The sequence below is a fragment of the Eptatretus burgeri genome, chromosome 2 (genome assembly GCF_056783735.1).
Source record: "Eptatretus burgeri isolate ZD-2024b chromosome 2, Ebu_testis_v1, whole genome shotgun sequence".
In the NCBI taxonomy this organism is placed as follows: domain Eukaryota; kingdom Metazoa; phylum Chordata; class Myxini; order Myxiniformes; family Myxinidae; genus Eptatretus; species Eptatretus burgeri.
Window position 1 is genome coordinate 19,794,884 of NC_140962.1, and position 15,997 is coordinate 19,810,880.

Sequence of the window (15,997 nt, forward strand, 5' to 3'; positions counted from 1 at the left end):
CCGCAGGTTGGTCGGTGGTCTTTCTGTCTTCTACCGACTCCTCTCCAGCCTTGCCCCCCCTGCTCTCTCTGCGATTTGTCCCAACCACATTTCCACAGGGCGCTCAAGGTCCGCCAACAACCCCCTTCTGGTAAAACTACCAAAATCACGAATCACTGCTCATCTTCACTCTTTCATTCCTCTTTTTCCCGCCTTTGGAATAAACTTCCCCTCACTCTATTCTTTCCCATTCTTCCCTTCAGGCTTTCAAAACAGCTGTTCACCACCACCTCTTATCTTCCCCCATCCAAATCCTCGATCTTTTCTACCCCCGATAATCCACCCAAGCCCACTTCCTTCAATTCTCCTGCTTTCCTTCCTGAAAGTCCCTTTAATGTCCATCTTCCCCTCGCCATGTTCCCCGTCCCATCCCCATCCCACTCCCTTCCACAGTTCACCTAATGTGTCTGTTCCCCACTGTTTTGTCCCTTCCACTCCCGCCCCTCTTGTCTCATGCCTCCTTGCTGTGAGTTGTGTGTTAGCTCTCATACGAGCCTCGACCAAGGTATACAAAAAAAAAAAAAAAAAAAAAAAAAAAAAAAAAAAGTAATCATAGATGTCTTTTTTTGAAATCCTGAAATTAGCTTTTTGTCTTTTTCTCATGAATATCTTCGGTCCATGCCAATTATAGTTACGTCCATGCGCAGAAAATAAAATTCTTAATGATGACAGAGTGGCATCACACAATTTCTAACTCAGGACACCCTGAGGAGTCCAAGTCAAATCAAAAACACCCTGTAATCCAGACATTACGAGGTTAGGCAAAGAAATTCAGCAGTGCCCCACCTGACTATTTCAATGCTTATTGGTGAGTCGTCAGCGATAGCATAGACAAAAATGCACACCACCGAGGCTCCCAAACATGTAACACGTGCAATGCCAATTGCAGTCATCATATAAATATCAACGCCCAATCACGTCTCTCACTCATAATTGGGAAATCAGTCTGGCAGCTGAGGGAGGGGGCGGGGGGAGCAGCATATCTGAGATTCTCATGCATGTGCTACTTGTGAATATCTGAAGCTGTCGAGTGTAGAGGAACCCAATTAGGGTTTGATACAGCAAAGGGCTTACCTTGTGCAACTATTCTTTGTTGCTTTATGCAACTTTGACTCGAAGGGGAGGAGGGGGGGAGGAGGGTTGTTAAAAAATAATAATGAAGAAATATATGAATATAACAGCTGAAATTGCAATCTGTCAAAGGCACAGAACCACCCACTGCTAAATGCAGTGTTAGCTGTGACACTGCTACCTGCAACATCAGTCAGGGCCTACATAGGCTTTAGAAGACTTTTGTTAGCAAATTGCCAGCCCAACCCCGAGGGAAAGGAATCAATCCACGGATACGTTTGTCATTCCACGGCCTTCATCTCTGTTGAGAGATGCCTTTTGTATAAAATAAAATAAAAAAGTACAAACAACAGAACAATTTCTTTTCTCCCACTGCCCATTTTGAAGTGACATGATCAAAACTCAACAGCTTCATCATGAAAGCAAGAAATGTTGAAACAATCAAATCGTTTATTTTCTGTCAATTTATAACTCACAACCATTTAAAAAAAATTAATGAATGGCATTATATTTGTTGCTTAACATACAACTGTTCAAGACGATAGGAATTGTTTATAAAAATGCTTTTAATTGTGTTTATTTTATCATCTTTCACGACTCATTGCTGGATATCGCTCGGCTTGACTGGCTTGACTAGACTAGAATAAACTGGACGAACTGGCTACCATCCTTTGGAACAAAATATGTTTAAAGGAACACCGAGGCACATTATGTGTGCTTTGTTTATAGTGTAGAAGCTGCTGCCCAATCAACAATCACACTCGAATGTAGCAAACAGTGAGACTTGGTGTCAAGAAATGCCAAAGAAGACCAGACCACTGTTGCTATCCATACCAAAACAAAAACCTCCCTGTGAGCAGCCATGGGGATCAAACCCACTCCGTTGAGTTATACGAGCGGGCACTCCCACGCGGGAGTATTTTTTTTATTTATTTATTGTAATTTTTTGGGCACAATATAATTTTTGTCATTTTTGAAAGAAATTTTATTGATCACAGCATAAACATACTCCATATCATAAGATAAAGGAAGATGATTTTTAATACCGGCTACCACCGAAGGTGGCGCTATTTCCGGTATATGTTAGTTTTGGAGCTTTGGTGACATCCACGTTTGCTCCATTATAGTAAGATATCCACTGCCAGCAATCGCTTGGATTATGGTAGGAAATGGTAGGAACTCAACATGTCACAACTTCATTTGCCCGCCCCCCCCCCCCCAAGGGGGTTTTCTGCCTTCAGAGAAAAGGTGCATATCCATGTTACATTTGCTAATCGTGGCATTTTTCCAAGGCCGCTTATCATAACAAAAGTAACAAGAAGGGCACTCGGTAGAGCACATACCTCCTCCAGGCTGATTAGTTGACAAAAAGCTTACATTTTGTATTGGCCGGATCTGGATTCGGACCTGAACCAAAATTTAATGACCTTGTTCTCATCACCTAACCAACTCATCCGCTAAGTTTCGTCCGAATCCGTCTGTAGCCTTTTGAAATATTGTGCTATTTATCGTTTTATCCCAATCACCAAATAGTGAAGAATCACTTAAAAAAAATTGTCCGATCTGGATCTTCACCAAAATCGAATCATTTCTTCCTTGTTAAATACCCAACCTGCTCACCAAGTTTTGTCCGAATCCGCACACAACTTTTTGAGATATCCTGCTACATGTAGTTTTTGGCTCCATCTCTCAATGATGAAGAATCACTAAAAAATTCTCAGATCCAGATCCAGATTCGGATCTTCACCAAAATCTAAACATTTCGTCCTTGTCACACCCAAGCTCTTCACAAAATTTCGTCCAAATCCATCCACAACTTTTAAATATATATATATATATATATATATATATATATATATATATATATATATATATATATATGTATATATATATATATATATATATATATATATATATATATATATATATATATATATATATATATATATATATACACACAATGTCAAGGCTCATATAAGAGCTAACACACAGAGTGCATAACAAGGGGAGCAGGAGATGAGAATGACAGGAGAGGGAAGCACAAAACAGTGGGGAATAGACACATGAGAAGATCTGTGAAAGGGAGAGGGATGGGGTGGGGTACACAGGGTAAACGCGATGGACACGACAGGGACTTTCAGGAAGGAAAGCAGGGAATATGAAGGAGGTGGGTCTGGGGTGGATTAACGGGGGTAGAAAAGATCATGGTTTTGGATGGGGGAAGATAAGAGATGGTGGTGAATGGCTGTCTTGAAGCCCTGGAGGGAAGAGTGGGATTAAAGAGAGTGTGGGAGTTTGTTCCAAAGGTGGGAAAAGAGAGGTATGAAAGAATGAAGGTGAGCAGTGATTCTTGATCTTGGGAGTTTAACCAGAACGGGGGTTGCTGGCGGACCTTGGGTACCCTGCGGAAATATGGGTAGGACAGATAGCAGACAGAGTGGGGGGGGAGCAGAGAGGAGACGGTAGAAGACAAAAAGACCACCGACCTGCTTGTGATGAGGGAGTGAGAAACCCAAAGACTCAGCCTCATCACGGGAGATACCAATGATGCTAAATGCCTTAGTTTTCACAGCGTGAAGCCGAGAAAGGCGTGAGGCAGGAGCACCAGCCAAGATGGGAGAACCAGTACTCCATCAGGCTGTGGACTAAAGCTTTGTATGTGGTCAGGAGCTCAGGTGGGCTGAAGAAGGACTTTGCACGACGGAGGATGCCCAATCGGTGACTGGCTTTGGAGGTCAGCTTGGAGATGTGGCTTTCCCAGGAAAGATCATGGCAGATAGGGAGACCCAGAATCTTGAATGAAAGGACTTCTTCAAGAGGATTGTTGAGAAAGTATATGGGGGGGGGTGGGGGGGGTTCCAGACAGTTCTTTCGCAGAGACATAGTGAGAGTGTGAAACTTGTGAGGATTGAAAGACATGTTCCATATGTTGGACCAGGTTGTGATTTTATCCAGATCTGTAGACGTGTTCACAAACAAAGACAGGGGTGAAAACATAACCTCCTTCCACCTTCTGTGGCAGAGGTAATAACAACACCAAAAATAAATAAACCAATGTCACCCGCAGGGTGACCCGTATCTTGCCAAAAGGTGACCACTTGTGACTTCTTTAAGGACACACTGAGGTGAACAGAGCTGCTATCCACCAGGAGCGACTCCTTGAGGAATATCTGCCTACGAGAGATTCCGATGAGAATCGTTCTACAGAGTAACCATGAAAAATATGCTTTTGCCTCATAACATCACCAAATGACGTCATAATGTCTCAAGCTTGACATATCTAGAAAGCACTCATCGAGGTGTTCAATTTGAGGTACTACACGATATGGTTCCTAAAACTTGAAAATTTGACCTTGGGGTCAAATATGTTTGACTTGAGGCACTAACCATGAAGGTCAAGGCCAAACCCCACCAAAAATTAATCAGCTGAGCGCCAGACCATGAACTATATTCCCAAGAAGTTTGAAGACGATCCGATCAAAATTACTCAAAAAATAAGGGTTTCGTCGACTCCCCTGATTTGTGACAAAGTGACCTTGACCTTTGACCTTGACCTTCAAAATGTTATGCGCTGAAAGGGACCTCTATAGGCCTCTGATATGCGAAGTTACAAACATTTCCAATGATAACTGTGCTCTGCAGAGTGATTTATGCGTGATTTCAGACCAAAAATAAAATAAAAAATAAAAAAACATATGAAGGTCAAGGCCAATCGCCACCAAAAATTAATCAGCTGAGCGCCAGACCATGAACTATATTCGCATGAAGTTTGAAGACAATCCGATCAAAATTACTCAAAAAATAAGGGTTTCGTCGACTCCCCTGATTTGCGACAAAGTGACCTTGACCTTTGACATTGACGTTCAAAATTTTGTGCACTGAAAGGGACCTCTATATGCCTCTGATATGCGAAGTTACAAAAATTTCCAATGATAACTGTGCTCTGCAGAATTTATTATACGTGATTACAGACAAACAAACAAACAAACAAAAAAAAAACATACAAGCTGACGAACATATCTTGCAAAAACTTCGTTTTGGCAAGATAATAATGATAATTAGCATAATATAAATGTTATAACAAAACAATATTAATACTATCCCCTCCCAAAGTGGTCTATCCTCTTGACAGATGCCGTGTTGACGTGTATAAATAGCTTATTGGGGTGTTTTCTGAGGCAAGCCTACCAGAAATAAAAAAAATTGTACAAGTCTGAAGACGACGATGGTTCACGAGCGGTATTTGACGATGTAGATTGTTTCAGAAGTCAAGGAAGAGACAATGTGATAATTTTGACCAAGTTATAAAAATGATCAATAAAACATACGGGTGATGGGCTATTAGCTGCAAAATGTCGAAAACCCAGTTTCGTTCAACAACTTTCAAAATTTGACCTTTGCATAACCTTTAAAGGTCACAAAACGATGTTGTGGACATTAAAATAAGGAAACAGGATACGTGCTATAGCTTATTGGAGGTTAGTTCGTCGAAGAAGGTCGAAAACCCGGTTCGATTCCCACAACTTTGAAAATTTGACCTTTGTGGCCTTTAAAGGTCAAAGGTCAAGGATTATGACCTTTGGTGCAAAACTTCCTCTGGAACATTCCAGGAACAACATAACGTCATGTAGGCTATATGGCATTTCGCACTCCTCGGATTATCCATACTTTGATGAAATCAGCGTAAAAACAAACTTGAAGGGGGCGCCACGGGTAAGGTGTTCGAGATAGAGCAAAATGGTTTCAAGACTTTAGGTGGGGAATGACCTCAAGATTATACATAAAAAATATTGTCATCTTAGCTCTCAAAGTTTGGGCTTGCACCTAAAGTTTTTGACCTTGTGACGAAAATGAAAAATCGGACAACGACAAGTTTTAGATCATTCATTTTGCTATTCAAATACCGAAGAACCCATTCAATTCAGTCAATTCCCTTGGAGAAGATAGATTTTTAATACGACTACCCCCTAAAAATGGCTAATTTTTTTGGGCGTGGCTCCCCCCACAATGGGCATAGCCACGCCCTCATCGAGGAAAACACAACTAGACATTGATATCGAACACATGACCAAGTTTTATCAAGATCAGATCAAAGTCCATGGAGTTATGCTCTGGACAGACAGACACACAGACATCACGAATATAGTGGTCACTCTGGCTGGCGCTCGTGAACCAAAAACACCAGAAACAAATTTTATCACCTTTTTAAACAGTTGCTACTGCTACTTAACACTAAACTGAAAGAAATATGAAGGAATCTCGACATCCTGAGGTCAGGTCAGGTATGGGAGCATGTGCCAGAACAGCACGTCGCTGCGTCCACTTTCCGCCGGTACTCCAGGGACCTCCGTCTGGCCATCCCCCAGGCAGATGCCAGGCCCATCCCATCTCCTTGAGATGATGGTCAACCTGCTGCAACCACGAGGCACGTGGTCGGCCCACTGGCCTCCTCCACTCATGAGACTCCCTCGTTGAGAGAATCTGGTGAGCAGGATCAGCGTCAGGAAAACGAGCCACATGTCCATACAGCCGCAACTGACGCTCACGGACGATGCAGGTAACAAATCTCATCCGAGTCTCTCTCAGCAACCGCTCGTTGGACACAAAATCCGACCAGCGATAGCCAAGGATTCTCCGAAGAGACCTGGTACCAAAGGAATTAAGTCTCCGTCTCAGATCCTTGGTCAGAGTCCAAGCCTCGCATCCATAGAGCAAGACTGGAAGTACCAAGGACCTGAAGACTCGGACTTTCGTCCTCCCGCACAGGCACCGCAGTGCCACACCCCATGATCCAGTGAATCCATGACTCCCCAGGCCTGACCCAGACTTCTATTGACCTCTGACTCGCAGCCAGCAGAGACATGAATATGACTGCCAAGGTAAGTGAATCTCTCCACGACCTCAACATCCTCACCGCAAACAGACAAAGACAGGACAGCAGCATCCAAGATGTCACCGAAAGCCTGGATCTTAGTTTTGACCCAAGAAACCCGTAATCCCAGCGGCTCCGACTCCTCATTCAGCACCTCGAGGGCCCCCAAAAGGATGTCTAAAGTCTCCGCAAAGATGACTGCATCATCTGCAAAATCAAGGTCCGAGATCTTGACATTCCCAAATGATGTACCGCAGCTTGATCTCTCTGACATCCTCCCGAAAATCCAGTCCATACAAGTGCTGAAAAGTGTGGGGGCCAGTACACACCCCTGACGAACTCCAGTAACAACTGGAAATAAGTCAGAGATGGTACCACCACACTTCACAGCACTCTCAGTACCAGAGTAGAGTTCAGACATCAGATCGATCAATTTTGGTGGCACCCCACGAAGACCAAGAATCCTCCAGAGGACATCCCGATTCACTGAATCGTATGCTTTACAGAGATCAACATAGGCTGCAAGCAGCCCCTGCTGAAACTCTCGTCTGCGTTCGGTGAGGACACGAAGGGCAAGGATACGGTCAATCGTTGACCTCTTTGGTGTAAAGCCTGACTGCTCTGGACGCTGGTGCTGAAGCAGATGGTGGCGAACCCTATCAAGAATTATCCGAGCAAAGACCTTGCCCGGCACTGAGAGCAGCGTCACCCCTCGGTAGTTGTTGCAGTCTTGGTGATCACCCTTCCCTTTCCAGAGAGGGACAACAAGGCCCCTCTTACAGTCAGTTGGGATGATGCCTGTGTTCCAGGCAGAGCACAAAACTGAATGCAACGACACGAGTGCAGCATTTCCACCAGCCTTGAGAAGTTCAGCATGGATGCCACAGATCCCTGGAGCTTTTCCCCGTTTCAACTGGTTCACCGCAGCCCGTGTTTCCACAAGCGAAGGTGGACCACAGTTGATTCGAGTGTCAGCAACAGGGATTGTAACACCCTTGACGTCCAACTCGACAGTTGGGGGATCAGCCTGGTACAACCGCTCAAAGTAACCGGCCCAGCGGGCCTTCACTTCAGACTCCTCTGTCAAGAGCCTACCACTCTCTGCTCTAACTGCAGTGCTCCGAGGGATGGGCTTGGATGAACGCAATGCGCGAATTCCCCTGTAAGCGGGACGAGAATCACCTGTCCACAGGTGATGCTCTACCCCCTCACAGATTCCTCACACATAGGCCTCCTTGTCCACCCTCAGTGCACGTACAGTTTTACGCCTCAGCTTCCTGAACAGCTCAGCTCTGCCATTCAGCCTGGCCCTGCGACTCTGGTCAATGGTATCCAGTGTCCCTTGAGAGACAAAATTCTTCTTTGCCCTGCGGTGAGCTCCAAGGCATCCACCGGCAACATCAAGGACGGTGGTCTTGAAGGCACTCCACAACTCTTCAGGACCCCCCAAAGCACCCAGACCCCCCAAGTGTCCACTTAGCCTGTTCGCAAACTCCTCAGCTACTCTCTCATCCCTGAGCTTACCAACATCCAGCCTAGGCTGGGATGGTACCATTCTCCAAGATTTAAGGTGCAGCTTTAGAGTTGCTCCAACAAGCCTGTGGTCAGTATTGAGGAACTGAGCACTCCGGTAGACCCTGCAGTTCTGGATCATCCTCCAACGACCGTCAATGAGGACATGGTCAATCTCCTTTGCCGCACCGCCAGCGTTGGAATACCAAGTCCAGCGATGAGCTTGTGGGCGCTGAAACCATGAACCAGCCACCCTAAGTCCATGACTTCTTGCAAAGTCAAGGAACTTAGTGCTATTCTGGTTCATAGTTCCTGACCCATGGGGACCAACACACACCTCATAACCATCCCTATCAGTTCCAGTCGATGCATTGAAATCCCCCAAGACTAGAAGTGTATCTCGTCTGGGGCACTGATCAACCACAGACTCGAGTGTGGCGTAGAATGCATCCTTCACGGTGAGATCACTCGCCTCAGTCGGAGCATAAACAGAGACCAGGGAAATGACACCTAAGGAGTGACGAATCCTTAATCTCATAATATGCTCGTTGACCGGTGTTACCTCAATTATCATTGGGGTCAGCTTATTGGACACAGCTACAGCAACTCCTTGGGTATGGTAAAGATCAGAGCGACCAGACCAATAGTAGGTGTAACCACCCACCATTATCTCGCCGCAATCCGGTCTCCGAACCTCAGAGAGAGCTGCAATCCCGATGTCCAAACGCTTGAGCTCAGATGATAACAGAGACAGGTGATCATCCTCTCTTAGGGATAGGACATTCCAGGCACCCACCCGAAGGGACCGCCTCAGGTTAACCCAAGGAGACCGCCGTCTGGTGGACGACACCTCAGCACCACTCCGACACACTCTCCCGCAATCTGACCCAGGAACGTTACCCCGTGGTTTCCCTCCTATCATCAAAGATTGGGGGTCCTGAAGGCTTTGCCCCAATCCCGTCATCCGGTGAGCTGCGAAGGGAAGCTGCACAGGAGGTACTCCCACGGAGTGGGTTTTCAGATTTTTTTGCGTTTTTGCGTTTTGCGGAATGAAGGGTTTTACGGTGGCCGGAGTGCAAATCCTGCCACCAACCTCCTCATAAAAAGTAACCCAACTGCAGGAGGAAGTCTGCAGACACAGTTGGGCACTAGATATGGATGGCCGTTGGCTCACAAGGAGCTCCTCCGCCCTTTGACAGGATTTGTTTTTAATCCTGCTGGGTGTCCATATCCAAACACCCTCCTCACCAGAAAACCTGGTGGGGGAGACGGTTTAGTCGCCGACAACCCGACCATGGAACAGGTTAGTACAGGTTTACATGGTACCTGTAGCAGGTCACAGATCGAACCTGACCTGACATTGAATGACCTAAATCCTGGAGAATGGTACCATCCCAGCCGAGGCTGGATGTTGGCAAGCTCAGGGATGAGAGAGTAGCTGAGGAGTTTGCGAACAGGCTGAGAGGACACTTGGGGGGGTCTGGGTGCTTTGGGGGGGTCTTGAAGAGTTGTGGAGTGCCTTCAAGACCACCGTCCTTGATGTTGCCGGTGGATGTCTTGGAGCTCACCGCAGGGCAAAGAAGAATTTTGTTCAATGTCAGGTCAGGTCGAACCTGACCTGACATCCTGAGGCATTCTACGCTTATGGTGTCCACCACAGACGAACAGACTCGAGCCTAGATCTCCTGTTCACCTCGGAGAGGATAACAACACGAGCCTTCTCGTCGCTCCCTGAGGCAGTGGGTGTCCCAATCCTAGTTAAAAGGGATTGTTCAAGAGACATAATAAAGGTCGTCATCATGAAAGTGAGGACAAAAACGTGCGACACTGAAGTCTAAAATATCCACAAAGCAACGTTAAGGATCACCATCCAAAAGGAGCATTTTAAAATAGTCGCAAAGATTTACAAAAGCTTCAAATCAACACCAAGATTGGACAGAACTGTTGAAGCCTCGAATCGTCATGAGTGCAACACAAAACACTGGGCGAAAGCTTCATCAAACGAGGACTTCTCTGTGGCTCTCTCTATCTCTCTCTTTCTCTCTCTCTCTCTCTCTCTCTCTCTCTCTCTCTCTCTCTCTCTCTCTCTCTCTCTCTCTCTCTCTCTCTCTCTCTCTCTCTCTCTCTCTCTCTCTCTCTCTCTCTCTCTCTCTCTCTCTCTCTCTCTCTCTCTCTCTCTCTCTCTGGGCATGGAGGACGCGGAGACGCAAAGGAGAGCAAATGATTAAAAAAATCCTTCAGTGTTCAACAGAGAAAGAATCAAAGACTGAAATAAAAGTGGACGGATAGATTGAGAATGTCGGGATGGGAGTGAAGACAAAAGGATGAATAGAAAAAGAAAGGGGGAAAAAAAAGGAAAGGAGCAAAAAATAAACGTCTCCGCAGCACCGGCAATCCATTAGTACAATACAAGGATTAAGGGCTCTCATGGAAGGAAGGAATTCAAGTGAAGATGGAACGGGATTTGAAAAGGAGGCTCTTTTCATGTCATGTTATGGGTTATCTACAAATGGTGGAATTGTTTTAACCCTTGCCCTCCTACATCCTTGAGGAGATACATTTTCTCCCCCCCCCCCCCTTCCCTCTTTTGTCAAAGTCAACTGTTCTGGGGCTGAGTTTGTGGTGATCAATGGAATCCCATGATTAAACGTTCAAATGTAAACCAAGCTGGGAAAAGCAATGACAAACCACCCAGTGTATCCATTGCCTCAATGACACTCTGCTGTGGCAGAACTTTACCAACCTTCTATTTATATACACTAATCTTCCTCTTGTTAATTTGCATAAGTAGGTAACCTGAGAAAGGCAACCACCTATCATGATGGAGACTTATCCTCCTCCCAATCCCACCCCCCCCCCCTTGAGTTGTATCCATAGGATTACATAAGCATTCATAACAGCTTCATTTAGCTCTCTCGAAGCCAAACCCATTAATCACTAATCATCAATTAGGTTTGTCATTTTAAGAAACATGAAGGATGTAGGATGTCTCAGCAAATGCATAATTTAGTTTCCCCCCAAAACTTTCCAGCTAACCCACCCTCCCCCCACAGCCCCCCAATCTGACAATGAGTGAAAAACTGCTAGGCCCTGTGAGGCTCATCAGCCTGTAGCTGGTTCGTCTTAAATTTCTTTAGAATTAGCACATGATTGGTGATTATTATTCGAAAAATTGTAAGACAAATAACCTTCTCCGGCTTACATCATCCAAAATGTAGTGTGCGAAGTGAGACGGTCTGTGGTGCAGAGTGAAGAGGGAACTGAACATGAACATGGCTGGCTGGCTTCAGCAGTTCCACGCCTGTCTGGGACTACAGAATTGTTTGTCCCAAGAGAAGCAAAAAATGTATTCCACATCTGGTGATTGGAATCCCCTCACCTCCCCATTGCTCCCCCTCCCAACCCCACTGTCAGGGTTTCAAAATCACCAGGAGAATAAGAAATCACACGAGCACAGTATTTAAACTACAGTGTACTTCAAACCCACTGGAGTACAACTACAAGGAAAAAACATGATTGTTGTTTTGTTGTTGTTTAAAATCCAAATAACTGAAGCAACAAAGAACAAGTTGAAAGAGACTTCGGCCTTGATCCAATGAGGCAAACTGAGTGCTCCAAGCGATTTCACTGTGTGCGAGTGATATTGTTTTTATGGACACTCGAAGATTGTTGTCGAAGATGTCAAGGGAGAGCGAATGTTGGATAAAAGTGCTGGTAACCGGCGTTAAACAAAGTTTTGGGGGTTTTTAGTCACTGTCCATCCAATGTCTCAGGTGAAAAGGCCTCATCATGTAAAATAACCAAACGTATGAGATATACACAACATGGGAAGGGTGTGGGGAGTGAAGAAAGGAAGGGTGTGGGGAGTGAAGAAAGGAAGGGTGTGGGGAGTGAAGAAAGGGTGTGGGGAGTGAAGAAAGGGTGTGGGGAGTGAAGAAAGTAAGGGTGTGGGGAGTGAAGAAAGGAAGGGTGTGGGGAGTGAAGAAAGGAAGGGTGTGGGGAGTGAAGAAAGTAAGGGTGTGGGGAGTGAAGAAAGGAAGGGTGTGGGGAGTGAAGAAAGGAAGGGTGTGGGGAGTGAAGAAAGGAAGGGTGTGGGGAGTGAAGAAAGGAAGGGTGTGGGGAGTGAAGAAAGGAAGGGTATGGATAGTGAAGAAAGGAAGGGTGTGGGGAGTGAAGAAAGGAAGGGTGTGGGGAGTGAAGAAAGGAATGATTTGGAGAAAGAAGGGAGGGTAAAGCCGGCTGTGAGACAATGACACAGAGACATATGCGGTGGAGTTTCTTTTTTACAAGGTAAATTTTTTAATGTGCGTGATATATCGATTAATCCCAGTCAAATAATACAACCGATTTTTGTTCTTCACCAATGAACCTCAACATTCATAACAACAAGGGCACTCAGTGGAGCGCATACCTCCACCACGTAATACCTGATCCACGAGAACACATCGGGCCCAATACATTTTTGAAATATAATGTGATATATAGTTTTTGGCCCTATCTCTCAATGGGGAAGAATCAATTTAATAACTAAATAATTCTCGTATCCAGATCCGAATTGGGACCTTCACCAAAATCGAAGCAATTCATCCTTGCGACACACCCAACCTTTCCACCAAGTTTCGTCCGAATCCGTCCACCACTTTTTGAGATATCCTGTACACAGACAAACAGACAAGCAGACAAGCAGACAAACAAACAGACAGACAAACAGACAAACAGACAAAGGGGTGAAAACATAACCTCCTTCACCTTCGGTGGTGGAGGTAATAATCACCAGAGATCACATTGTATGGCAACTACGAAAGGCAGATGCAGGAGTTGTGTTGGTTTGTTCACCTGTGTGCCATGATGCGCTCTGCAAGTGGTTGCCAACATTGCGTGTTCCGCATCCGGTCGGGCTCTGCATCGCAGATCCGTGCATCTGTGCGCCCAAAGTTGGCACGCGCCACCAGAATGACGTCACTTCCTGGGCAACGGAGCTCAAGAGCATAGCCCTCACAAGCTAGCTCCCTTCGAACTAGGCCTGGGGGTAGCGCCGCACGGACTGCACCTGCAAAATAAAATAAATAAATAAATAAAAAAATCAAACAAACCAAGTGTCATATTCCATCAGCTTTGATGTTTCATTGTTTGTTTGTTTTCAAAGCCCTACTTGAATTAATCAATTAATTATTGAGTATATGTTGAAGGGGACATTTGTAAACGATGTGACATTTCTTTATTTTACAACCTGAGCAGTACTTCGAACTGCTTCCAAGTAACATGGCTGAGCATGGGAATTAAGAGAGGCCGTAGCTCCTTCCTACCCTGATAAAATATATCATCCTCATCTTTGTACTACTTCATCAACAGCCACCTTGGCCTCCGCCTGAATAATAGCCACTTGTCGTCTGTGCTATCTGTGGTTATTATTTTCACTTGTATCACATATTCCGATGCTCTACCATCCCGAGCACAATCTTCAGTCAATAGCAGTCGTTCAAAGCCTTCATAATATGTACTCAGAACTATTTCAGGGGATGTAAGCAGCACCACCTTGGTATGTTGTCAGCATTTTGATGTCCATTCCGTTGTTCTGGGTAATTTGGAATGGCACTACATGGATGCCAGATGGGTAGAAACAGGTGGATGACCTCAACCCTGAAGGCCATTGGCAAACTAGAATGTTTTTTTTTAAATTGACACCCCAATAGCAACATGGTAATTCTCCAAAGACGAGCTCAATTTTCTTCAACATAAACCCTTTGAGATGCCAGCCCAGTGTCCTCGCAAATAGACGTTAAGATGGATGAACATTTCATAATAAAAAGGAGAAAAATGAGAATGTGCCATTGACAAAACACCCGACATACCTGCTGATTGTCGCAGGAGTACGTAGAGGGCCAGCAACAATGGTCCTGACCCCGCCATGGGACTACACCATAACCCAAAAGTTCCTCAGATGGCCTCTTTGTCCGCTTCAACCACACCCTCTATTATTTTGTGGGTACTTTTGGAGAAATGCCACGGGCGGGGTCTTCGTAAGCTTGGGTGCCCTTTGTTCCAGACACCAGCTCTGTCTCTCAATCGTGCTACCTGTGCCTGAAGGATAAGGCGCACCTGTGAGTGGCATGCTTTCTTGTACACATCTAATCAACTATTCATCTTATTGTTCTAATGTTAAACAACTAGTGTATTCGGAATGACAGGTTGGCCGGTATAGTGTTCCCATCTGAACTCGTGGGTCATGATGTGGGGAACCCAGGTTCGAATCCCATATACCACGTGTTTGTCAATTAACTACTGATGTCAACCGATATCCTTGCCCTGCATGGGACACACCTAAAATCTTCCCCCAAAACAGCCTTGTTAATCGCTGTGTAAAATAAAAATTTGTAATTTTGTTTTTTCAATAAAACAACCAGCAGTAACTCGGCCAAAGGTGGTAAAAGAGGAGGAGGAACTAAAAACAAAAATTGTGAATAAAAATTGCATAAGGATGCTGGAACTCGACAAAGAGAGGATTTTTAAATGAAAAGGTGGGAAGGATAATGTTGATCGGCATCAGTAGTTGGGTAAAACAACGCAGGATGGGAAGGAAGAGAACACCGATCGAAATATGCCAACCGCCGTGGCAATCAGGAGGACAAGCTGATGTCTTGGCTGTGAAGCATATGTTGTAGCCAAAGCAGAAGAAAGGGCCAGTTGAGCTGTGTTAAGATGAGCCAGGCCTGTCTGCACTCCACACATCTATTTTTAATATCGCCCTCATTCTGACTATGTATGGTCTACTTTGCATTCCACACGGGAAGCAGAGCAAGGTGGATGTAAAGCACTCAGAGATCCAAGAGCGTTGCTTGAAATCCGTCTGATCTCACTTGGACTGGTGGACATCATAAGAAGTCATTTATTTTCTTGTCGGGCGCGGCACCGGGACCGGGTGTTGTCCGCGCGTACCGTCACCTTTTCATCCTCCGCGACCTGTCCTTCGCTTTGCAGCGGCGTGCTCTGTGCGAGACTGCCTGGTTACACAATTCCAGGCAAACTGTCAAAAGAACAATGGCGTTCACGTGAAAAGCCAGCAGTGAGGAGACTGGTGAGATTGTTTCCTGGTTAGCGAGTTCATTAATGCCACTTAGTGTCGTGAAGACTCATGCTTAATGAAAAAAAATATTTTAAAAATATATAAAACAGAGCAAAGGAATATCATTATGGAAACACAGGCCTGGGATTTGGCAGGCAAGTCTGCATACTTGCCTCCTGATGATGAGAGCAAGGCTGTCATCCATCAAAGAGTGGAGTACATGACGCTTCGGAGGTGAGGGAACATATAGAATGAAACAAGGATCCTTAACACTCGATATTTAACTGAAGAATTGGCGAAAATCTTCTACTTCCTGCGTATGGCAGCGTGGCTGCCGGGTAGCTATCATTTTGTTGGGGCGCGATTATGCCGCTGATGCTGTGCCCCTACACCAGTACACTGATACTCAATTCACAGACCCCAGAAGGATGACAGGCTGA

The 15,997-nt window shown here is 45.3% G+C and overlaps 1 protein-coding gene across 6 annotated transcripts in view; it reads right to left on the bottom strand.

Annotated features, from left to right (window-relative positions):
* LOC147031534 (adhesion G protein-coupled receptor L2-like) overlaps nt 1-15,997 on the bottom strand; it is a 156,239-nt gene that overhangs the window by 120,225 nt on the left and 20,017 nt on the right. For all 6 annotated transcript variants that reach the window (XM_085864628.1, XM_085864609.1, XM_085864619.1 and 3 more), the window contains 2 exons: nt 14,347-14,575; nt 13,331-13,544 (listed from right to left, as the gene is read on the bottom strand). In XM_085864628.1, the coding sequence (XP_085720754.1) occupies nt 13,331-13,544; nt 14,347-14,404 (272 nt within the window). In that variant the 5' untranslated portion in view covers nt 14,405-14,575. The remainder of the gene's footprint in view (nt 1-13,330; nt 13,545-14,346; nt 14,576-15,997) is intronic.